Source organism: Aulonocara sp. 'chitande type north' Nkhata Bay, linkage group LG20 (genome assembly GCF_057382095.1).
Source record: "Aulonocara sp. 'chitande type north' Nkhata Bay isolate Kocher_YH1m ecotype deep benthic linkage group LG20, A_spYH_male_GT1.1, whole genome shotgun sequence".
In the NCBI taxonomy this organism is placed as follows: Eukaryota; Metazoa; Chordata; class Actinopteri; order Cichliformes; family Cichlidae; genus Aulonocara; species Aulonocara sp. 'chitande type north' Nkhata Bay.
This window is the reverse complement of record NC_141363.1, coordinates 37,897,721-37,924,348: the sequence shown is the minus strand read 5'-3', so window position 1 is coordinate 37,924,348 and position 26,628 is coordinate 37,897,721. Positions and strand designations below refer to the sequence as shown.

The following is a 26,628-nucleotide window of genomic DNA, read 5'->3' as shown; positions in this document are numbered from 1 at the left end:
TTGTCCTTTAAAAATGTAGCTCTTGAATAATTTCAGTTTCATTTATCACCATTCAGTTTCAGTTGGAATTTCAGTTCCAAAATTCTTTTTTTTTGTTACTTGCATCCAGTTCCGCTTCCAGGGTAATTGAGCGCAGATTAATAGAACTACATTTTATCAGTGGAACGAAGCTGTTACTGATGGGAATCTACATTATCTTGAGCTGGAGCTGGATTAAGACTTCAAAAGTCAGCAGATAAACTCTCTGGTTGGTAATAAATGTATCACATGTATAAGAACAAGCGTCATGTTAAAAAATGGTAGTTGTACAGTAACTTTTATGCTTATAATTTGGCGTAGTTTGCCCTTGGTTCAGCTTTGACAAACAAATATGATTGACTGTTTCTTATAGAATTCCACAGTTGTCATATTGTACCCTCTCAGAGCCCCCTACAGTAGGGAAATATACAAATGAATGTCCAAAACATTGTATTTTAGGTTTATTAATGTCTTGCACAACATAATGTTAGCTAAAGTGAATAGTTTAATTCATTAGTGCAGCATTACTGGATCACCTCTGTTTGAAGTGATATAATATGGTATACAACTATTATTGAAACAGCAAAGTTTGTAAAAAGAAACTTTAACAAACAAAAAAAACCCCAAGACTTCTCATTCTCTAAACGTTTGGCCACAGCTGTAGATTACACTATCAGTGCTTGTTGACTCTTGTCAATAATTACATTTTACACAACCCACGCACACAGTCACATAGTACCACAGGTCGGGATGGGTACCGATATCCGGTGCCATTATGGCACCCAGTGCATTTTGGTGCTTTATTTCGGTGCTTTTTTTTCCTGAGATGTCATACATTTTCGATTCTAGCCAATCATTTTACCTTTCCAGGGATAGTAGGCAGGCCCAGGTATGTGCGTTCTTTTAGAGCAGAGCTACAGATTAAAAATGCTCAAGGCAAAGTGGTCAAAAGTCTGGCTGTACTTCACAGCAAAAGATGCAAACTCAGCAGCCTAAGGTGATACTGTGCAAAGGAGGTAACACCTCGAATCTGATGAAACACGCATAGCGTATTTTTAAAACCCCAGAAGAGCACCATATTTGATAGCTTGCTGCAAGACCTCACACCAAGCACATATATTGCGGGAGTGGTGCCTGTTATCGAACCTGGAGTTAGCAACATCCCCCAAGAACCCAAATAGGAGAGTCCTAGCCCTAGCCACCGGTTCCAACCAAAGGAGGTATGTTGTATCAACAGAAAAGGCTAACTTGGTTATCATTTTGCAGAAAAAAAGAGACTGCTAAAAATAAAAACATAAGAGGTTTTTGGACAAAGTTTGTGTTCGCATTTCTCTAAGCTCCGGTTCGAGCACCGTTTAAGCACCAGCACCATTTCAAAAGTACCAGTTTGGCACCAGTATCGGATAAAACCTAAACGATACCCATCCCTAACCACAGGTAGTGTGAGTACAAGAAAATAATTATTATAATATGATGTGTTAAATTTGTTTAGATCAGAGGTTCATAAACAAGATGGCGCCGAGTATGACAGCCTCGCCGCGAGCTCCCCCAAGCAACAGCTGTTTTTCTGTGTTTAATTTTACTTTTCCTTTATTTTTTCGCGAGTAGCACGTCTCCTTGTGTACGACCGACAAACCTTACTGGACATAAAAGACGGTCTTTCTTATAACTTTCCGGAGTTCAAGTTTTGCAACACGGACGCTCCGTTTGCAGACCCTCATTCATCTCACCTGAGACGCTTTTGTTCTCTGGCCCTGGAGGCCGCAAACGCCGACGCAGAGGGAGAAGATCTGGCGTTCTGGTTCGACTGAGACGGCGCACTAACAGACCACCGTTATCTAGTTTATTACTGGCTAATGTGCAGTCTCTGGAGAACAAGCTGTGCGAGCTTCGGGCACGGATCTCATTCCAGCAAGAGATGCGGGACTGGTGCGTGATCTGCCTCACAGAAACCTGGCTATCGGACAAGGTACAATACAACTACCGGGGTTCTCCGTGCATCGCGCGGACAGGTCACAGGATCTTACTGGGAAAAGCAGAGGCGGTGGTGTATGTTTCATGATCAACAACAGCTGGTGTGATTATGCGAACGTGCACCCGGTCAAATCCTTCTGCTCACCGGACCTGGAGTACCTGATGATTAAGTGCCGGCCATTCTGGCTACCGAGGGAATTTACAGCAGTGATTATTATGGCTGTTTACATTCCCCCACAAGCCGACACTGACCGAGCACTCAGGGAACTGTACAGCGCGATCAGCAGCGAGGAAACCGCACACCCAGAGGCAGCGTTTATCACGACCGGGGACTTTAATAAGGGAAACCTGAAGAAAGTCTCACCGAAACTCCACCAACACATCCACTTCAACACTCGTGGAGACCGGCTACTTGACCACTGCTGCACCTCTTTCCGGGATGCATACAAAGCCCTCCCCCGCGCCCCATTCGGCCAATCAGATCACCGCTCCATCCTGCTCCTGCCCGCCTACAGGCAGAAGCTGAAACAGGAAGCTCCAACCCGGAGGGCGGTGCACTGTTGGACGGACCAATCGGAGTCTGCGCTGCGGGACTGTTTTGATCACGCGGACTGGGAAATGTTTCACGTGGCTGCTAGGGACATTGATGAGTACACAGACTCAGTCTGCGGATTTATCAGGAAATGCGTGGAAGATGTCGTCCCATCCAGAACAGTTAAATCCTTCCCAAATCAAAAACCCTGGATTAACGGAGATGTTCGCGCGGCACGGAGCACCGCCTTTGCCTCCGCGAACACATCGGACTACAAACACGCACATTACCAACTCCGGAAGACGATCAAAGCAGCCAAACATGAGTACAGGGACAGGGTGGAGCAACAGTTTGACAACCCTCGGAGTATGTGGCAGGGACTAAACACGATCGCAGACTTTAGAGGGAAACCCAGCACACCGCAGACCACGGCCTCTCTGTGTGAGGATCTAAACGTATTCTATGCTAGATTCGACACAGCGAACACCATGAGACTGGACAGTGTGCGCACCGCGGATGACGTCAGTGCGCACACTGTGTCTGAGGAGGATGTGCGGAAGTGCTTCAGGAAGGTGAACGCACGCAAAGCTACAGGTCCGGACGGGATTCCCGGCCGCGTCCTCAAGTCATGCGCGGCTCAGCTGGCTGGAGTGTTCACACACATCTTCAACCTTTCCCTCTCTCTGTCTGTAGTCCCAGCCTGCTTCAAAATGGCCACCATCGTCCCTGTACCCAAATCCTCCACCATCTCCTCATTGAACGACTGGCGACCTGTAGCCCTGACCCCCATCGTGAGCAAATGCTTCGAGAAGCTGGTCAGGGACTTCATCTGCTCTGCACTACCCGACTCACTGGACCCTCTACAGTTCGCATACCGCCACAACAGGTCCACTGATGATGCCATAGCCCTGACACTACATACTGCCCTGTCACACCTGGAGAAGAGAGACACGTATGTGAGAATGCTGTTTGTAGATTACAGCTCAGCATTCAATACCATCGTTCCCTCGAAGCTGGACAGGAAACTGCAGGATCTAGGACTGAGCAGCTCCCTCTGCAGCTGGATCCTTAGCTTCCTGTCTGACAGACGCCAAGTGGTCAGACTGGGCAGCATCACCTCATCCCCCATCACACTGAACACTGGTGCTCCACAGGGGTGTGTACTGAGCCCTCTCCTGTACTCACTCTACACCTACGACTGCACAGCCACTAACAACTCCAACATCATTGTGAAGTTTGCGGACGACACTACAGTGGTGGGTCTTATCACCAACAGTGATGAGACGGCTTACAGGGAGGAGGTCAGCGCCCTGACCCACTGGTGTCAAGACAACCATCTCACCCTCAACGTCGCAAAGAGAAAGGAGTTGATAGTGGACTTCTGGAGGTGCAGAGAAGTACACACCCCCATCACCATCAACGGCGCTGCTGTGGAGAGAGTGAGCAGCTTCCGGTTCCTTGGTGTACATCTGGCTGAGGATCTTACGTGGTCAGTACACACAAACAAAACAGTGAAGAAGGCGCAGCAGCGCCTCTTCTTTCTCAGGAGACTGAAAAGATTCGGCATGAGCCCCCGCATCCTCAGGACCTTCTATCACTGTGTCATTGAGAGCATCCTCACTGGATGCATCACCACCTGGTATGGCAACAGCACCGCCTACAACTGCAAAGCTCTCCAGCGAGTAGTGCGGTGCTCTGAACGGATAATTGGAGGTGAGCTTCCCTCCCTCCAAGACATCTACAGGAAGCGGTGCCTGAGGAAAGCGGGGAGGATCATTAAGGACTCCAGTCACCCCAGCCATAAACTGTTCAGACTACTTCCATCAGGAAGGAGGTTCTGCAGCATCCGGTCCCGAACCAGCAGACTGAGAGACAGCTTCTTCCACCAGGCCATCAGACTGCTGAACACGTCATAGACACCTCACCTTCACTACTGGAACTTCAACATTATGCACTCCATACTGTACAGTAATGCCACTGTTTTGCACATGTCTCAACTCTGTATATTTTTATATATTTTATATATTGTTTACTCTATTTAATTTGTAAAATATGTGTACACACACACACACACACACACACACACACACACACACACACACACACACACACACACGTACGTAGAAAGGAATTTATGGACACTGGCACTGCCATAAAAGGAGACAGGAAGCTACAGTTGGGGGTTGTTGATGCTGATGCTTGTACCTTTAATAAAACTCATAATTGTTATAACTTAGAAGTAGGTTTGCAGGAGACTCTCCACCTTATCTGTAAATGTAAGACAAGAGGCCAATGGCCCAGTGGATGCAGAGTGGAGGTCTCAGTGTTTGTAATATGTTAACTCTGTTTTCTATGTTGTATAGAGGAATTTGGTGTAGCTTGGGTGAGATTACTTTTATGACCCCCAGGAAGTCACGTACGCAGAGACACACACACAGTGCTTAAACTGTTACACTCACACACCCACACACACAGGCACTCACGTGCTCGTGCATACACACAGACACAGAGTTTGCAGCACACCATGGGGGTTTTATGATGGGGTCACTTCTACAAAACTGTGTTTCACAGACAGAGGAGTAGAAGATTTGCAGAGGGACATAGGCCTTGCACATCTTCCCTTCTAGAAGATGCATGCTTAAATGAAGATGAATGAAGATGAATAAAGGTTTTTGTGAAAATGATTAATGAGTTCCGGTGCCGTCTCTGGATGCCCAAGGAATAAAAGAACCTGGGTGTAACTGATTTCACAACAGTAGGCAGTGTTGGGGAGTTGGGGAGAAATGGAATACATATACCGTGTTATGTATTTAAAATACAAAATATGAGTAACTGTATTCCATTACAGTTACCGTTTAAAAGGTAGTATTCAGAATACAGTTACTGTAGGAGCCATTCTTGTGTTAATACCTTATGTGGTCGCTAGATGTCACCTTTTTCTGTTTTGATCATGTAAACGTATTTAAGATAGATGCACGTAATCGGCGTCATGTATGTCATTAATTGTAAGAAGGCAAACAGTTTGTGACCGTTGCGCTGTTATGTTAATTTGATACGGAATAAAGACCAAATAGGACAAGATACATACTACTGGATTTATTGGACTGTTTACTTAATTCATGCATATCAGTGACATCGTGTCACCCCCGTTAACGACCACCTCAGTGGCTTCAAGCGTAGGCTTAGCCTCTACATTAGAGTCACAAACTTGCTTTTCTTTGGGGAAAAGTTTGTGCCAACTTTTTTGGGACTCGGCGCAAACAGGACAATTAAAGTCTGAGTGATCGATCGCCACGGAGAGCTGAATGGTGTTTGGAAAAAGTTACCGTGGAGGGTTCACGAGGAGCGGACAGCTGGACTATTGGTCTGTCAGCTGACGACGTGGAATGCTTGGCGACTGTTCCGTGGATGTTGGAGAGGACTCAGAATTCTTCATCGGAATCAGTATGGCACCCAACGCAAGGTATGAGTAGCGCTACTAATAAATGGCCATTTATAAAAGTGTGCACACTTATTTAAGAAGACGTAATTCCAATGCATTGGTGGTCAAACATAATGAATCTGATTTATAAACAAACTTTCGCAACCCTCAATACTTGATAAATATTTGAGTTTTGGAACATTTGAACTATGGACACAAATAAAGCTGCTGACAGGCTCCCGGAGCCTGCTGCAGAATCAGCTGTGCAAAGTAGGAACGCCAGCAAGGCTGGGACACATCCAGAAAAGGAAAAACGAGTGGTGAAATTGACTGCTAAGGCACTTGCAGAGAGACTAGACAGACTGCAACGTGATAGAAAAGCTAAATTAAATAAAGCTAATAATTTAAAAGAGAGTATAAGGGTCTCAATGGAAAAAAAATGAAACTTCTATGGTTCAAGCATCATTCAATGATTTTGTTGGTTTGTGTAATGAAGCAAAAACAGTTCATGGTTCATTGATGTGTTTGTTACCAGATGATGAAAAAGAAAAGCATGAAACATGGTTTAAAGCAAAAACAATGCATTATGATGAGTTCACTTATGAAGTGAAAGAATGGTTATCAGGTTGCGAACATTTACATTTAAAGGGTGATATGTCATCTAGTGGTAAAGTGAGCACAACTTCTTCTGCCAAAATCAAAGCAAAAGCAGAAAAGGCAGCATTACTCGCTCGTATGGCAGTCCTAAAAGAGAAGCATGCTTTGGAGGAGCAAGAGCTTAAGCTAAGGAGGAAACGTGAACAGCTTGAGCTTGAAGCGTTGCTTTCTGCCTCTTCTGCAAAGTTAGCTGTTTTCCAAGCTGCTGAAGTTCAAAGTATATCTAACATACTTTGAACTTGTATTGAATTCATAATATGAATTCAATGCTATGAATTCATATTATGAAAGGGAAATCAGGAAAACAGCTGCTTCAGCCGCAGTCAAGCCTAGTACACCAGTCAATGAAGATAAACCTGCAATGCAAATAGTACAGACTGAAAGCAACATATCTGCAATGATCCCGTCAGGAACGGAAATTGAAAGTGAGCCACAAGCTCAAACGGTCATCAAAACGCAATTTCAGAATGTGGATCCTCCATCGCCCAGGTCAATTCCTACAGCGGGAGAAAGACGGTCGGAGGACATTTGTACCATTTTACAAAGACAAAATGAAATAACTGCAACCCTTGTTCACCATCAGCGTTCATCGTCATTACCATCCAGGAAAATACCTGTATTCGATGTGATCCTCTTCAGTACATCTCTTTCATTAATGCGTTTGAACAAGGAGTGGAAGAAAAGGCCAATAAGAAGGACTGCTTGTATTATTTGGAGCAGTTTACAACAGGACAGCCGAGAGAGCTGGTACGCAGTTGTCAACATATGGCTGCAGGACAAGGCTATATACAAGCAAAGCAACTGCTCAAAGAACACTTCGGAAATGAATATAAAATTGCAACTGCTTACATTGACAAGGCATTATCTTGGCCTGCAATTAAAAATGAAGATGTGAAATCATTGCAAGCATATTCTCTTTTCTTACGTGGGAGTTGTAATGTCATGAAAACCTATGACCCTAACCCTATGCCAGTGAACATGAAAATCATTTTGTGCAAGTTGCCATATAAAATGAGAGAGAAATGGGGAGCCGTTGCATATGATATGGTAAATGGCCTGTATTTTTATAGCGCTTTACTTGTCCCTAAGGACCCCAAAGCGCTTTACATATCCAGTCATCCACCCATTCACACACTGGTGATGGCAAGCTACAGTACATTGTAGCCACAGCCACCCTGGGGGCACACTGACAGAGGCGAGGCTGCCGGACACTGGCGCCACCGGGCCCTCTGACCACCACCAGTAGGCAACGGGTGAAGTGTCTTGCCCAAGGACACAACGGCCGAGACTGTCCAAGCTGGGGCTCGAACCGGCAACCTTCCGATTACAAGGAGAACTCCCAACTCTTGAGCCACGCTCGCCCACAATATATATATTGGAAACCTCTAAACATAGAGCTCGGTTTCAAGATTTGGTTGCATTTATTGAAAAGCAGGTGAAAATTCTTTCGGATCCTTTATTTGGGGACATTCAGAATGTAACGTCAACAATCCCTGTCTCAAAGGTTGACAACAGACTGAAGTCGCAACCAAGCAAACAAATTAAAGGGAACAGCTTTGCTGCTACAGTCACACCCATGAACATGAATAAAACCTACAGCACAGAAAGGCTGATTACTACAACAAGCCATGACTTTACAGTAAAGCCATCTTGTGTCTGCTGTACTCAACGACACACACTGGAGAAGTGTCAACAGTTTCAGCGGAAGAAGCACAGAGACAAAATGCTTTTTCTAAAGGAGAAAGGGCTGTGTTTTGGTTGCTTAGGTGCTGGGCACATAAGCAAGGACTGTGCTAAGCGTTTGATATGTAGAATGTGTGGTAAAGGTCATCCCACTGTCCTCCATATTGATAACAATGGTGTAAGCCCTGAATGCTATGGAGAGCCCTCCTCTTCAAAGAATGTAACTCCTATGAAAACTTGTGGTCATACAGGGGCCGGAAGAGAAAGCGGTTTGCTTTCCATTCTGCCAGTTCAAATAAAGTCTGTTAAAGGTAGTCATGTCATACAGACATATGCTTTTTTAGATCCTGGCAGTTCAGCTAGCTTCTGTTCAGAGCACCTCATGCAAAAGCTAAATCTTGTGGGCAAAAGAACTCACTTCCTGTTACAAACGATGGGTCAAGAAAAGGTCGTCTCTGCCCACTCACTTACTGGTCTTGAAGTTTCTGGTTTAGGCAGCAATGCCTTCTATGAACTTCCAGAAATCCCAACACAGGAAAGGATGTCTGTCACCAAGGATTACTTTGTAAAGGAAGAAGATCTGATCAGATGGCCACATCTGTCAAAGGTTCAAATTCCCCACATAATGGCTAATGTGGACTTGTTGATTGGATGCAACGCTCCCAAGTTATTGGAACCATGGGAGGTCATTCATAGCCAGGGAAATGGCCCATATGCTATAAGAACAGCATTGGGTTGGGTCATAAATGGGCCCATGGAAGATGGTAAAAGCAACTTGGACAGCGAGCACCCACCAACAGTTGTACATAGGATATCTGTTTGTAAGCTGGAGGAAATGTTGAAAAGTCAATATAACTATGACTTTAATGAAAGGGTTACAGAGGAAAAGGGTTTGTCAAGGGAGGACCTTAAGTTCATGAAGATCATGGAAAAATCTGCAACAATGGAAAATGGACACTACTGTTTAAAGTTACCTTTTAAAAAGGATAACATAAAGATGCCAAAACAATTTCTCCATAGTTAAACAAAAATGGCAAAGTCTACAACGAAAACTTCTCAACAATGAACAGTTGCATAAAGAATATAAAAATTTTATGGACGAGATGATAAGTAATGGATATGCAGAGCAAATACCTTCACAGCAGCTGTCTTGCGAAAATGGAAAGAAGTGGTACATTCCTCATCATGCAGTTTACCATCCCAGAAAACGATCTATAAGAATTGTATTTGACTGTGGGGCAAGTGGGTCAATAACAATCGCACCCTGTTGCAAAGTATCTTAGAGGATCAAAGGGCTAAAGACTTGAAAGAATTAAATCTTGACAGAGACAAACTTCCGGTAGAAAGAGCTCTGGGCTTGCAGTGGTGTGTGGAAACTGATACATTCAACTTCAAAATGGATGTTCCTCAAAAATCCTGTACTAGGCGTGGAATGTTATCAATATTAAGTTCTATTTGCGATCCATGGGATTTCTTGCACCAGTCCTGCTGCCTGCCAAAGGAATGCAGCAGGAGCTTTGCAAAAGGAAACTGAGATGGGATGAACCAATACCCCAAACCATGTTGCAAAAGTGGAAAAGTTGGCTCAGTGATTTGCAAATGCTTTCCCATTTCAAGGTTAAAAGGTGTATACAACCAAGAGAGTTTGGACCTCTCTCACATGCACAGCTACACCATTTTTCAGATGCTGGTGAATCTGGATATGGAACTGTGTCTTATCTGCGCATGCAAGACAATAGGAAATCCATCCACGTAGCATTCTTGATGGGCAAGGCAAGAGTAACACCTCTAAAACCTGTCACTATTCCACGTCTGGAACTAACAGCTGCTGTAGTTGCCGTCCGAGTGGATCTCATGTTAAGGGCTCAGTTGAGAATGAAACTCGAGCAATCTGTATTTTGGACAGATAGTACATCTGTACTCAAATATATAATGAATGAGGATAAACGATTCCTTACCTTTGTGGCAAACAGAGTCTCATTCATTACAACTGGAACTAAACAATCACAATGGAGATATGTAAGCTCAAAGGAAAATCCAGCAGATGATGCTACAAGAGGGCTCAAGGCTGGGAACGTTGTTCATAGCAGCCGCTGGATCGAAGGACCAAGCTTTCTGCAGAAGCCAGAAAGTGATTGGCCAACCAATCTAATGGAATGCTCCTTAGAACCAGAGGACCCTGAAGTCAAAGGTGAGGCCACGGTAAATGTTACACAAGTAAAAGACTTGCTTGATGCTACATGTCAATTGATGGTGTACTTCTCAGACTGGAGAAGGCTCAAGGTTGCTGTTGCTTTTTTCCTTAGACTGAAGGCAATCCTTCGTTCAATGAGAGACAGGAAAAGAAGACCGCAACCTTACTCAGATAACCCAATTTTTAAGGGTACTACAAAGGAGAAAGTAAAGAAAATGCAACTGTACAGACTATCTTCAAAGGATCTTCTGGAAGCTGAAGCTTGCCATTATTAGATTTTGCCAGCAACAAAGATTTGGAGAGGAGATTGCTACGTTGTCAAGTGGGAAAGGTTCTGTGAGCAGGCACAGCTCAATTTATAGATTAGATCCTTATCTTGACGATGAAGGCCTCTTAAGAGTTGGGGGACGACTGACAAAGGGCTCCTTACCAGAAGAAATGAAGCATCCCTTTGTTCTTGGAAAGGATCAACATGTAGCAAGTCTCATCCTAAAGCACATTCATCAACAGCTTGGTCATAGCGGTCGTAACCACACCTTATCCACACTAAGGAGAAAATACTGGATCACAAAGGCCAACTCAGCTGTAAGGAAGGTTATCGCAGAATGTAATTTTTGCAGAAAATATCATGGAAAAGCCTTGGAGCAAAAGATGGCAGATTTACCCAAGGAAAGAATTTTTCCAGATAACCCACCATTCACCAATGTCGGAGTTGATTACTTCGGACCTATTGAAGTGAAAAGAGGATGAGGTACAGCTAAACGCTATGGAGTCATTTTCACCTGTTTAGCCAGCCGAGCAGTGCACTTGGAAGTGGCTAGCTCTCTAAGCACAGATGCCTGCATTAATGCTTTGCGCCGTTTTGTGAGTCGAAGAGGTCAAGTCGCTCACATCCAATCGGACAATGGAACCAACTTTGTCGGAGCAGACAGAGAGTTAAGGGAGGCTCTTGAATTGCTGAAACATACCCAAATAGCAGATGCTTTGCGACACATTGGAATAGGATGGAGTTTTAATCCGCCTGGAGCATCACATCATGGTGGAATTTGGGAACGGATAATTCGTATGATCAGAAAGATTCTGAGATCCGTTCTTCAGCAACAACAGTTGAACGACAATGGATTAAATATGGTTCTATGTGAAATTGAAGCAATTTTAAATGAGAGACCCATCCAAAAGACCTAGAGCCACTTACACCAAATCACATCCTCCTGATGAAAGGAAAACCATCTTTACCACCCGGACTATTTGACCCTCAGGATATGTATCTGAAGAGAAGATGGAAACACGCTCAGTTGTTACGGCCCTAGCAGGGCCTCCTCCTGAAGGTGCCTGTGTGGGCGTGTCCCACCATCTCTTTTGCCTGAGGTGCCACCTTTCCCTGTTACACAGCTGACTCACATCAGTAATTAAAAGTATTTAAGCCCAGGGAAAGGTGAGCTCTGGGCCAGAGTGCCAGTAGTGTGGTTACAGCTTGTGAGCTGAGTGGGTGTTGTGTTTGCAGCTAGTGAGCTGTGTTTTTGGTGGTTTTCAGCTAGTGAGCTGTGTTTTTGGTGGTTTTCAGCTAGTGAGCTGTGTTTTTGGTGGTTTTCAGCTAGTGAGGTGCTCTCTTTCTTTTTGGCTTACGTTTTACTTTATTGACCAACGCCTGAGTTTTGTTTGTTTTCTTAAATGGTGATAGCGGCTTGTCCGTCTCTTTTAGTTAGTATGAATTGAGACTTTAATAAAACTCTTTAATTGAGACTTTCATCCTGATTTGCTCTGCTTCTGTCTGTGATAATGTCTGTGATAATTTATTAATCCGTATGGCAGATTCTGTGGCTGTGATGAGGTCCACTATGGGCAACTGTTGTGGAGAAATGGCAAAATTGAGTCCTTTGGCTAATACTCTCTTTTCAGGTTCAGTGAGAATCCTGTCTGAAAAGTTCTTAACCCATTTCTCCTGACTGACTTCGGGTGTGTTTTCTTCTCTGGGTTGTGTAGGTTCAGGAGGAGGAGTGTGTGTTTTTGAAAGCAAGGTGTGAAATTTTCTGCGTTGTCTTTCTTTTCCTTTAGAGTGTTGGGCCCGCTGAGCCTTGGCCACAAACTTGTAAACCTCTTCTAAGATTGGAGAGGGTAGAAGGATTTCCAGTTCCTGCAGGGTCTGGCTGATCTTGATCTGGAGGGCATCTATGGTGAAATGGACCTGTCTTATCCTTTCACTTAAAAGGTGATTTTGTGCTCTCTGTAGAATCAAGTCTGCTCTGTATCCCCTGACAGTGGATCCAAGGCGCAGGCTCTTAGGAACAACTCTGCTTTGTCTACATCTTAGGTTGAAACGGAGATGGTTCCTATAATCCGCTAGTTTCTGCATCTTAAGGATAAAGGACACTCTTTCGAGGATGCCAATGTTCACATTTTGGACAGAGAGGACAGATGGTTTGAAAGAGGAGTGAAAGAAGCCATCTATGTCCACTGTGAGCGACCATCTTTGAACAGAGGCGGGGGTTTACGACACCAACTCTCTGCCATCTATAATCCAGTTTTGAGATCCCTTCCCAGACGCCTTAACGCCCACTCACATCCTGACACAATCTGACCTCAGGAATTCGCATGATAAGGTGGGGCCAGGTTTCACAATGAACTCACCCGAAACTCTGGCTGATTGGGACCCACACCCAGTTTCACACCTTGGCTCATGCGATTAGAGGATCATCAGGGGATCCTTTTGTCCCTCTGTGGGGGGATACTCCCACTAGGTTTATATCTGGGACTCTCCACCATTTGACCTTAGAACTGAAGAAGCTTCTCGGATGAGAGGTGAAACGTCTTCAAGTAACTTAAAGAAGTCCAGACGTTTTCTTTGCAAGCTCCTTTAACCCCCCTCTTAACTCATCCTGACCAAACTGGTTTCATAAAAGTTAGGCACTCATCAACAAATACTCGTAGATTACTTAATTTGATAGACTACTCATACAGTAAAAACCTAGAAACTACAATATTCTCTTTAGACGCAGAAAAAGCATTTGACAGAGTTAACTGGAAATTTCTATTTGCAACTTTACAGAAATTTGGTTGTGGATCCTCTTTCATAAACTGGTTAAAAATATTATATAATTCCCCAACAGCTTGTGTCAGAACAAATGACCAGACATCCTCCAGCTCAAACATCCAACGACATGAATGCTTTAAAAGCATCAACATCAGCTCTTCTCTGACAGCATGGTGGGAGTTGCTAAAATTGACGGCGTCTTCATTAATCCCATGCAAACATACACCTATCTGGAACAACCCTGACATATTACAAAACAATAATATGATAAACTTTTCAGATTGGAGTGGTAAAGGAATCAAATATTTAGAACATATACTAGAAGGAACAGAATTTATTTCATTTGACGGACTAGTTACACAATATGGGATCAACAAGAAAAGATTTTTAGAATACCAACAAATTAAATCCATAGTAAAAAAGAAATTTAAACCGGGTCAAGTTGAACTACAAACACCACCAAGTGTGGTTCAATTTCTTACTCTTAAAACCCCCAAATTACTATCCAAAATATACAGAATGCTTTCTAAAACAGATGAATCAATATCACTTCCTATTGCAAAATGGGAAGCGGATTTATCAGTTAACTTAGACCTAAACTTCTGGTCTCAGATTTGCTTAAAAACCTTTCATCTAATTAGAAATCCCAGTCTTCAATTAATTCAATACAAAATATTACATAGAGTGCACTATACAGGGGTCCGTTCTTCGTACCTCGCTTACTACATCCAAGATCAAATGACACATCCAAGATCAAATCATCGCGCTAACTTTGAGCTCGCTATTCCGGTTCTCCGAACACACCTGTTGTTGACGATTAGTATAGCTGGATGAAGTAATGTGAGATCACTGGGTGGCTTAACAGGGGCTACGCATCGATAGTAGAAACATTGATCGGCAACCCTTTGATTGGTTGGCGAAAATGTCGAAGGAGCGCGCTCGGTATTTTTCGGCAGCAGAGCAAGAACTCGTGATTGAGGGATTTCAGGAGTTTCAGAGTTTAATTAAAACGCAAGGGAACACTGCAAAGGCTGCAAAAGCAAGGAGAGATGGCTGGCAGAAAGTTGCTGACAAATTAAACTTGTAAGTAATTTAATAATAATAATAATAATGGATTGGATTTATATAGCGCTTTTCAAGGCACCCAAAGCGCTTTACAATGCCACTATTCATTCACTCTCACATTCACACACTGGTGGAGGCAAGCTACGGTTGTAGCCACAGCTGCCGTGGGGCAGACTGACAGAAGCCAGGCTGCCATATCGCGCCATCGGCCCCTCTGGCCATCACCAGTAGGCGGTAGGGTAAATTTATTATATTACACTATATTATATTATATTATATTATATTATATTATATTATATTATATTACATTATATCCTCTTTCACATTAGAGCCAAGACAGGACCCACTAGAACATGGGAACAAGTAAAAGTGAAATATAAGAATATTCTACAGAATGGTAATATTTATCACTTATATTGCTTTTAGTCTCTTGAAAAGAGACCCTGAAATAATCTGTTTGTTTGTTTATAACAGCAACCAAGAAAAGGGCAGAGCAAAAAAAGACAGGTGGTGGTCCTGCACCCCCTCGTCAACAAGTTGGTTAAGTAAATAATACCCTCACGGGAAAATCGATATCTCTCTATGAGCACACTGTCGCGCTGAGTTAAAGGATCCTGTCTATCCCGCAATATACTCTGAATTCTGAAAACTCTCCTTATCAATCTTGCACCTTCCGCAATGGGTGGCTCGCGTATACGGACAGGACATGGCTGCGACAGACTTCCCAAATCCACCTTCGCTTTTATAGCCGTGGTCTCTCATCTTGATTACACGAATTAATTTACAATTACAACTCTAAAATATGAAGTACATCTGAAATAATCAAATACATGAAATAGAATGATTAATAGTACATTTCCCTTTTTTTAGGAAATGACCTGTATGTATCTGTATGGAATCAATAAAAGGATCAAGTACTGCATTAACTTTAGTTACATTGATAATATTTATTTATGGAAAAACAGTGGTAAAATATCGCTGTTGATTTCGTATACATGAAGCGGACATACCTGAGTGGCCGCGATCTAATCTTGTTTACATAAAGTAAGCCTGCTCCCGAGCAGGTTTACGCTTACGGATCTGTTGCTATGACAGCAAGTCCCGGATGAGCTTCGGGGAACCGAACGATCCAAGATCACGCGAAATTGTCAACAATCAAATCCAGCTAACTTACTTAGCGAGGTACGAAGAACGGACCCCAGGTCATTGGATGTTCAAGATGGGCTTTACGTCTACCAACAACTGCTCAGACTGCCAAACCAATTCACCGGACAATTATATCCACGCTCTTTGGTTCTGTCCACTATTTCAGAAGTTTTGGCGCGAGATATGTGAAGACTTATCAAAGTGTCTGAAATGTAACATTCCAACTTCCCCCTTAGTGTGTTTGTTGGGCAAGTTAGATAATGTCACTTCAGAAAAGAATATAGCCCATATGGTTTTCACTGCCCTATGCATAGCCAGGAAAACAGTCCTCATGAACTGGAAAAATAAAAATAATCTTAATTCTAACCAATATAGAAATTATCTATTAGATTACATTAGTCTTGATACAGCCTCTGCCACCACATCAGATCAATTGCTCTGGGCTCCTTTGATCAGTTTCATCACCTAGTGGGGGTGGGGGGTCATAGTTTGGTCCCGCCTTCACTGTTGTGATTGGTGTGGGGGTAGGGACAGGATTAGGGGGTCAGGGGGTTCCCCGGAGGCATCTTCCTTGGGGTGCTAAACCCGGGGTAGCGGTCATGTCCGGTTAGGGGCTCTGTTGGCTCTCAGGTGACTGTTTCCCCGTGGCTGCGTGCAGCGGGGCTAGGGGAGGGTCTGTGCTGACGGACGTGGGTTACTGACCTGGTAGCCTGGCTGCCCCTGGGTGGGTCCGGGATGGGCGTGAGGTTCTGGGGGTGCTCCGTCTCTGGGCTGGGGCCCTGGCCAGGCCTCGGGGGCTTGGGTCCTGGTTGGTGTGTTGCCGGGGTTGTGGGCGGGTGGGTGCATGGGGGCCCAGCCCTGGCGCAGGGTGCCGCCGGTGCGTCGAGCCACCTGGGGGGCTCTTCAACTGGTGGGGGAGATTGTCACATCATGCAGGAGCTTTCCTCTCTTCAGGAACTCTCTCTGCAGGAGGGGGAGATACAGGAGAGGTGGAGGAAGATCTCAGCCTGGGTGTCTATTGTCTTATGTAGTCTGGAAGATGAGTGGATGGTGGGGTGGGTGCAGTTTTCTCTGTGGTGGGGTTGGGTGGACTGTCCCGGGCTCTGTGGGGCCGGGAGGCGCTGCTGCACTGGGCCCCGGTCTGGATTGGCCTGGGCCCCCTTTCCCTGGCGGGTCGCGGAGTGTGGGGGTGCCTACTGGGGTCAGCGGGGGAGCTGGCCCCAGGGAGGGGTCACTTGCCCCTCCCTTCCTTCCCTCCCCATCTCCAGCTGCCTCCCTCTTCCCTCTTCCCGCTCCACCACAACCACCCACACATGCAGGGCCTTGGAGTAGGGGTATGTCACCAGGGTGCAGAGGAGGCTACTCCCCCCTCTGTCCCCTTCTGGCTGCCTCTGCCTCAATTTTATCCCATAACTTAGACATTCACATTACTCACACTCTCATTACACATACATATAGGATCTTGGGGGTGGGCACGATACACGGAATCCAAATTACCATCAGGGTGTACACCTCACCCCTGGCATCGTTGCCCACCTCTCAATTTTAAATACACGTAGACATTGAGGGCTAGCAGGAGGGACTATGCGCATACCTGCTGCTCTCTGGCAGGTAGCTCCATGCCCTCCTGGGTTTTAAATGCACCTTAGAACACACATGCATCAACACTACAATGAGCGGGTGGAGGGATGTTTGAAGTCTTCTCTCACCCCCATTCTCTGCGGCTCAAAAGAAGGACTTGACAGGCTCAGAAAAGTCAAAAATAGTGAGATATCTTGCAGAGGGATGCAGCAGACCACCACTGAACAAGACACACAAGCTGAAACGTCAAGACTGAGCCAAGAAATATCTCAAGACTGATTTTTCTAAGGTTTTATGGACTGATGAAATGAGAGTGAGTCTTGATGGGCCAGATGGATGGGCCTGTGGCTGGATTGGTAAAGGGCAGAGAGCTCCAGTCCGACTCAGACGCCAGCAAGGTGGAGGTGGAGTACTGGTTTGGGCTGGTATCATCAAAGATGAGCTTGTGGGGCCTTTTCGGGTTGAGGATGGAGTCAAGCTCAACTCCCAGTCCTACTGCCAGTTTCTGGAAGACACCTTCTTCAAGCAGTGGTACAGGAAGAAGTCTGCATCCTTCAAGAAAAACATGATTTTCATGCAGGACAATGCTCCATCACTCGCGTCCAAGTACTCCACAGCGTGCCTGGCAAGAAAGAAGAAAAACTAATGACATGGCCACCTTGTTCACCTGATATGAACCCCATTGAGAACCTGTGGTCCATCATCAAATGTGAGATTTACAAGGAGGGAAAACAGTACACCTCTCTGAACAGTGTCTGGGAGGCTGTGGTTGCTGCTGCACGCAATGTTGATGGTGAACAGATCAAAGCACTGACAGAATCCATGGATGGCAGGCTTTTGAGTGTCCTTGCAAAGAAAGGTGGCTATATTGGTCGCTGATTTGTTTTTGTTTTGTTTTTGAATGTCAGAAATGTATATTTGTGAATGTGGAGGTGTTATATTGGTTTCACTGGTAAAAAATAAATAATTCAAATGGGTATATTTTTGTTAAGTTGCCTAATAATTATGCACAGTAATAGTCACCTGCACACACAGATATCCCCTTAAAATAGCTAACACTAAAAACAAACTAAAAACTACTTCCAAAAACATTCAGCTTTGATATTAATGAGCTTTTTGGGTTCACTGAGAACATGGTTGTTGTTCAATAATAAAATTATTCCTCAAAAATACAACTTGCCTAATAATTCTGCACTCCCTGTATATGTCAGATTGGGTATCAGACGCCACCTCTCTGGGGACATCTCAGGCCCGCCAAGGTTTGGAGGCCTATCTCCCCCCACCACCACTTCCCCTGCCAGTGGCGGACTCCGTCAGACATCGGTGCGTTGGTGGTTCTTTGTGTCTGGGGATGGGCGTCCAGGTACACACCGGCTCACTCCTTGGCAGCCGCTTATCGGGGCCTGGAGCCTGGGGCTCGCTCGGGCCACTTCGGAGGTGGGGTGGCCCCAGCCTCTCGGCCTGGGGCTCGGTCACTCAGGCACAGCTGGCTGCCGGCAGAGCTCACGGGCGCGTCACTGCAACTCCCCTTGGCTTCTGCTCCGCGGCTGCTGAGTGAGCCCTCATCTGGGACTCTCCTCAGCTCTTTCTGGGACAGTGGCGCGGCTGCCCCTCTGTTAGTCTACCTTGGTCTCTTGTGTTCTGGGGGCCTCTGGATGTCTGGAGTTTTGATCTCCTCCATACCTGCTTCATGCCCTTGAGGACGGGGCTGTGGCCCCCCCACACCCTCTAGCAGATCATTACATGAAGGAGCCTTTTAAAAAAACAAGCGCGTCCATGCTCACAGGTGTACACACGGGTGATCGCACCCACAAACTACACCCTTTTTGGCTTCTACCTCAAAGCACACTGTGTTCTGTTGATCTTATGTGCTGCACAATAATGTTTAATATTTAGTATTTACTGTCATATTCCCATATATCATTGTGATGTTGTTTATTCTATTACTCTTGTTCTCTTCTGCTTGTTTTCTTTTTTCTTTTTCAACAGGTGATCCAGGTGATCGACATATGCATTTTCTGTTTCTTTTTTTCCCCTGCCCATTCTGTTGGTTTTTGTTTTTTGCCCTTCTCCCCCGTCCCTCTTCTCAGCTGTTTCTCTTTCCCTCTTTCTTTCTCCCCTTCTTTCCCCCAGTCAAGTCTGTCCCGTATTCAGCAAGTGAAAATAAAATAAACAATAAAAGGTGAATCAAATGGACCATTATGGCAAGGCTGGGATGGTCAATTTGGTAAAGTAAATCCGTTGGGCATCTTTCTTTGCCTTTAGACAACAATTCTGATGGCAAAAGAGCCAAACGGGACAGGCAAAAAAAAAAAAAAAAAAAAAGGAGTGTCATTAATTGTAAGAAGGCAAACAGTTTGTGACCGTTGCGGTGTTATGTTAAGTTGATACGGAATAAAGACCAAAAAGGACAAGATACATACTGCTGGATTTATTGGACTGTTTACTTAATTCATGCATACCAATGACATCGCGTCACCCCTGTTAGCGACCACCTCAGTGGCTTCAAGCGTAGGCTTAGCCTCTACAGTTACTTTGTTAGGTTTTGTATTGTTGATTGTCATTTATGCTTAGAAATATTTAACCATATATGCTTAGAGGTGTATAATCATTTGTAGATTGAAATAATGTCTCATCCTAGGAGGTCTGTAACAACTCTGTGTAGCATGAAGAGGGGAGTGCGTTCACTCCTCTCTAGAGTGTTCTGGCATAGATCACACACCTCCTAGGAGAGATCGTATCTTCTCTTTCTGATATATGGTTTAGCAAACACACGTATATCTGTTTAAGTATAAGAGCCTTTTGTTCAGATGGACCCGCTAGACTCTTCACAGGGTCACATCTTGACCTCACCACACACACACACACACACACACACACACACACAGGCAAAGTACTCTTTGTGTGTATGTAGACGTCATATGTTAATGACCCTATGCATATTCATGTAACCACAATAAAAGGAGTGGTCTCCCTCATGCATGAGTAACATGAAGAACTTTGCCTACTCGTGTCTTGCTTTGCTGTGTAATTATATTGTCCTCAACGTTCCAGCGAATAGGTTCAAGCTACAAACCTATCAACTTTGTTGAAATAAATGGATTACATGGCGGTCTTTTCCTGTTTCATATGTTAGGCTTTGCTCTCTCTGTTTTTGGTAATTCCACACTGGTGGAATCCCAAACAAAACACGCATTAAGAGGCTCTAATGCCTGTGTGTCAATTTCGCGGTCCATGTCACCCCTACTTGTGGCCCACATGAAGAAATATTGTTTAAAATTATTATTCAAAAAGTTATTTAATATGAAAGTGATATGAGCAGAGTGTTCCAAGCATTGCCCTATACCCGTTATGTGCAAAAATAGGAGAGTTGAAAAGTACGAGTTATCACTGAGCAGAGACGGGAGATGGAAGCATGTAAATATAATAACAACCACTGCAGCCAAAAAGACTTGACTGTACACTGTGTTCGTGTTTTCCTCCGAAACAATAAGCAACCTTTCAATGCCTCTCTCTGTCTCTCGCTAGCAAAGTTGTCCCAGACAAGTGCTAACGAAGAAGCTGTCTTTGTTTTGTAATGAGCTTTTGTAATCTTTCGGCTACAAGGTCGACACGGAATCAAACATATTAGCCAGAGGTCCCTTTACTACGGTTCGGAGCAACAGACCTGTTTTATATACACTCAACAAAAATATAAACGCAACACCTTTGTTACTGCTCCCATTCCCCATGGGATGGACGTAGAGACCTAAAATTCATTCCAGATACACAATATAACCATCCCTCCCAAACAGTGGTCACAAATCAGTCCAAATGTGTGGTAGTGGGCACATCTGCTATATTGAGATAATCCATCCCACCTCACAGATGTGCCACATCAGGATGCTGATCTGACATCATGAGTAGTGCACAGGTGTACCTCAGACTGCCCACAACAAAAGGCCACCCTGGAATGTGCAGTTTTGTCTCACAGCAAAATGCCACAGATGCCACAAGCAATGAGGGAGCATGCAATTGGCATGCTGACAGCAGGAATGTCAACCAGATCTGTCGCCCGTGCATTGAATGTTCATTTCTCAACCATAAGCCGTCTCCACAGGCGTTTCAGAGAATATGGCAGCACATCCAACCGGCCTCACAACCGCAGACCTCGTGTAACCACACCAGCCCAGGACCTCCACATCCAGCAGGTTCACCTCCAAGATCGTCTGAGACCAGCCACCCAGACAGCTGCTGGAACAATTGGTTTGCACAACCAAACAATTTCTGCACAAACTGTCAGAAACCGTCTCAGGGACGCTCAACTGCATGCCCATCGTCCTCATCGGGGTCTTGACCTGACTCCAGCTCGTCGCCGTAACAGACTTGCGTGGGCAAATGCTCACATTCGATGGCGTCTGGCACGTTGGAGAGGTGTGCGCTTCACGGATGAATCATGGTTCACATTGTTCAGGGCAGATGGCAGCTGAGAATGTCCCAGTTCTTGCATGGCCAGCATACTCACCGGACATGTCACTCATTGAGCATGTTCGGGATGTGCTTGACCGGCGTATACGACAGCGTGTACCAGTTCCCACGAATATCCAACAACCTCGCACAGCCATTGAAGTGGAGTGGACCAACATTCCACAGGCTACAATTGACAATCTGATAGACTCCATGCGACGATGTGTTGCACTGCATGAGGCAAATGGTGGTCACACCAGATACTGACCGGTTCTGGGTCCCCAGACCCCCAATAGCACAAAAAACTGCACATTCCAGGGTGGCCTTTTGTTGTGGGCAGTCTGAGGTACACCTGTGCACTACTCATGATGTCAGATCAGCATCCTGATGTGGCACACCTGTGAGGTGGGAGGGATTATCTCAATATAGCAGATGTGCCCACTACCACACATTTGGACTGATTTGTGACCACTGTTTGGGAGGGATGGTTATATTGTGTATCTGGAATGAATTTTAGGTCTCTACGTCCATCCCATGGGGAATGGGAGCAGTAACAAAGGTGTTGCGTTTATATTTTTGTTGAGTGTATGTGCTGAATAATTTTCTATACAAGATCACTGCAAAAAATCGCAGCCTTACCTAATGTCCACCCTACTGTTACTCATTTGATATTAAGATTTAAAGATCTAGTTGGTATTGGTATGGTGAGTAACCCTCAGTAATAGTAATAAATCACATAGCAATAGTAGATCCATGTAGTTGTAAAAAGCTTGATAATATATTAAGTAATCCAAAGTATTCAGAATACATTATTCTCATTGAGTAAAGTTACGGAATACACTACACAATACATTTAGAGGCATGTATTTTGTAATCTGTAATAGAATATATTTTAAAAGTAACCTTCCCGACACTTCACATAGGTACATTCCTCCACACGTGCTCAACACAAGTGGAGATAGTTTTGATGTAATAGAGAACATTTGGATAAACAAGGATCAGATATTAGCGTTGCTGATTGAATATCTTAGAAAATGCATTAACATACTAATTAAATTTAGAACACCAAGGTCAGGTAATTTTTCTCCATGTGCAAGTAATATTGATAGGATTACAAACTCCATTAAGTGTTCTAGAGTTAAGAATGAACAGTCATAATTTTCGGGACATGATGCTGTACACATCAGTGGTGGCTTGCTTACCTATCTTGTGGAAGAGTTCAGGAAGGTGCACTTCAACCTTTTCTCTTTGGAACATGTGGTACTCTGCCTGTTCACAAATTGGAGGGATCATGTTGAACTGTCGTGCCACGGAGTATGCCTCCTACAAATAATAGAGGAAAAAGCACCAAACATTTTTATTGGTCCATGATTTTCACCAAGAAACTGACCCTGTTTCAGTAAGTACTGAGTAATCCAATCCATTTAAGTGGAAGCATGTAATGTAGGCACAACCTTGTTTCTCGATTTTTTAAATTAATTAATTAATTAATTTTTAAATTTTTGCAGATGGGACACATATGACTGGGGGACAAGAAAGAAAGAAAGAAAGAAAGAAAGAAAGAAAGAAAGAAAGAAAGAGACAGTGAGAGAAAACATTTAAAAAAAAAAAGGTAAAAATCCCCTGATCACCTGTTGAGAGAAAAGCAAAAACGAAAAAAGAGAAAAAAAAAGCAAAAAAAGAGCAATACAATAAACACAACAACATTGCAAGTACGTAGATAATTGTAAGCAACAGTAAATACTAAATATTGAATGTATTGTGCAGCATGCAAGACCACACAAGCACACAATGTGCTTTGAGGTAGCAGCCAAGGAAGATATAGTTTGTGTCTGTGAGGACCACAGGACACCTGTGTGAACACTTGTATTCAAAAGGTTTCTCCATGTAATGATCTGCTGTGGGAAGCCATAGCCATGTCCCCGGCGCATGAAACAGGCATGGAGGAGATCCAGGCCCAGACATCCAGAGGTTCCCAGAGCATAAAAGCCCAAGAAGGACCATCAGAAGGGCAACGGTGCCACCCTCAGGGAAAGAGCTGAAAGGAGCCTTAGGTGTGGGGTCAGCCAGCAGTCACCATGCAGAAGCCACAGGGAGCTGCAGTGACATGCCTGTGGGCTCTGCCAGCAGCTAGCCATGCCAAAGTGGACCGAGCCCCAGGCCCAGAGGCCCAAGGTCCAAGGGCCCCCCCACCCCCCAGAAGGAGTCAAATGTGATGGACTTACAATTTAAAACACACATAAATGTTGTATTTTACATCTGATTGCCCTAAGGCCTTATGAGGTCCTCCACACTATGCACTTGAGCATATAAAAGTGTTGATCACCTCTTTCATTGAAGTTTGAGTGTTTTAACCCTTTCATGCATAGTAGTCACTATAGTGGACAGCTACTCAAAGGCTGTTTTCTTGTATTTGTGTCAGTGTTAATGGTATGTTTGCACATAAACCACTACACTGGATACTGCTGTGTCACTCCATACTGTGCAACCCACTGGTCATTTAATGTTACTATAGATGCATGCAGTGTTGGGGAGTAACGGAATACATGTACCAGAATGTACTGGAATACAATTTTAAATAAATTTCTTCATTTAGTGACAATCATTTTCAAACCAGTACATTGGATTTCAAATTAGGCTAATTCAAATTCAATTTTAGAATTTGAGTTCAATTTTATATATTATAAGGCAGCACGGTGGCACGGTGGTTAGCACTGTTGCCGCACAGCAAGAAGGTCCTGAGTTCAATTACACCATCAGGCTGGGGTCTTTCTGTGTGGAGTTTGCATGTTCTCCCCGTGTTTGCGTGGGTTCTCTCCGGGTACTCCGGCTTCCTCCCACCGTCCAAAGACATGCAGCTTGTGGGGATAGGTTAATTGATTAATCCAAATTGTCACTAGGTGTGAATGTGCGAGTGAATGTGAGTGTGAATGGTTGTCTGTCCCTGTGTGTTAGCCCTGCGACAGACTGGCGACCTGTCCAGGGTGTACCCCGCCTTTCGCCCTATGACAGCTGGGATAGGCTCCAGCGCCCCCCGCGACCCTGAAAAGGATAAGCGGAAGCGAATGGATGGATGGATGGAGTTCAATTTTATTTTTTCAATTTTATTTGAGTTGAGCAATTGAGATTCAATCTGAGCAATTCAAATTCGAATTTAGCTTACAGTGGTTCCTCACTATTGATGCCTGTCTGAGAAAAGTGTATAAAGTGTGTAGTGAGGGGTTTTACAGCCTTAAAACATCTATAATTATTGTAAAAAATAAAGTTCCAAAGTCACCTCAACAGTCAGTGCAGCGCACACACTACATGCTGCTAAAGGTCGTAAACATGCAATTATTAAACCTAGGCGAAACTGTCCCCAGATATAACATATAGTTATAGTTAGTCAGGCATGTACTAACTATAGCCTTTACACTATGCATTTTGCCCTTGTATTTTATTTGCAGCAGAACTATGGGATATATGTGTACATCCCCATGCACAACTTAATTTTTCTTCCAACAATGCCCTGGGCCAAACAAGGGTTTGCTGGACCAGGATCTGCATCCACCATAGCCTGGTGTATACCCCCTCAGCACCTTAGAGAGACATACAGTGTATCATTAAGAGGGAAGGTGTTGGAGGGCCAGCGACACAGAACACCAGTCCCACTACCTGGGACCTGTGGAGCAACGGCAGAGCGAAGGAGGTTCGTGGCCAATTGCGACTGCTGCCGGTTGTTTGCCTATGCCAGGTGAAAAGCCAGTCCTCTGGCTCCATCCAGCCCTCCCGGAAACGCTAATGATAATCTTTTGCCGTGAGACCTAGGGCAAGGGCAAGCTGAGAGGCGCTGCCTGGGCTTCGTTGGACCTCAGTGGGAGCAACCTCAGTGCCCACTCCTCCTCCAATGGCATGGCTCTGCCATGACCTGAAAGACCTCCTGGTGGCAGTGTCAGCAGGGAACCAGCCCAAGCAATCAGACTCTCTAACACCTTTATCCAGGGTTCAGACTGATCCTGCCACTGTTACAACTGGCGGTAAAACACCACTGCCTGCTCCTGTTGCATGGCCGCCAGCTCACCCACCATATGGGCCAGGACCTCAGCTGGCTGGATCTGTCACAGGTCCATATTACTGGCGGCTTGGGTTGGGACCCACACAGTTTGTTTTATTTGCATTCCCTGCAAAAGCTTTCCAGATGTCCTCATCTGGGTTCACACCATGCACAGATCTCCTCTCCGGTCCCAGCAACATCCTCAAAAGGGGGGGACATGATTGTATGATCGATATCAAGTGTGTGAGTTAGCCTTCCAACACACCCAGAACCCACTGTTCCATCCATCCTCTGCAGCTGAGCCACAAACCACACCCAGCCACACAGAGATGAATTAATACTTTGAATTATAACTGATGATGCTTAGATTAGACTGAATTCCACCTTTATACCAATTGTATACTGTCCGGTATAAAGATAGTGTTAACACTATACTGTCAGTGTAAAGAATGAAAATAGATACGAAACATCTGCTTACATCTTGCTGAATTCAGCTGTGTAAATTCACAAAGAATAGAATAGAATAGAACAGAATAGAACAGAATAATCATGATCCTGGGTCTGTTGACCCAGCGTTTTGTGCTTTCTATTATTGTGATGTATTTTGGTTCTGGTTTTCTTGCTCTTTGGTTTTTGGTTCTGTTCTTCTTCAGTTTAGTGTTTAGTCATTTCTGCATGTGTATTCCTCTGTGTAAAGTCAGTGTTTCTAAGTCTGTGTCTTTGCATGTGTGAGTTCCTGTTTTACTTTGAAGGTCCGTGGCTGATGTTAGTGTGTTTAGTTTTTGTTTCCCCTGTCCCGTCATGTCTAATTACTCCCAACTGTGCCCTCCTTCTATGTTTCATTCCC

The 26,628-nt window shown here is 44.5% G+C and overlaps 1 protein-coding gene across 2 annotated transcripts in view; it reads right to left on the bottom strand.

Moving 5' to 3' along the window:
- LOC147306245 (voltage-gated potassium channel subunit beta-2-like) overlaps positions 1-26,628 on the bottom strand; it is a 253,214-nt gene that overhangs the window by 49,498 nt on the left and 177,088 nt on the right. For both annotated transcript variants that reach the window (XM_086277816.1, XM_086277817.1), the window contains one exon: positions 22,951-23,071. In XM_086277816.1, coding sequence (XP_086133942.1) covers positions 22,951-23,071 — 121 coding nt within the window. The remainder of the gene's footprint in view (positions 1-22,950; positions 23,072-26,628) is intronic.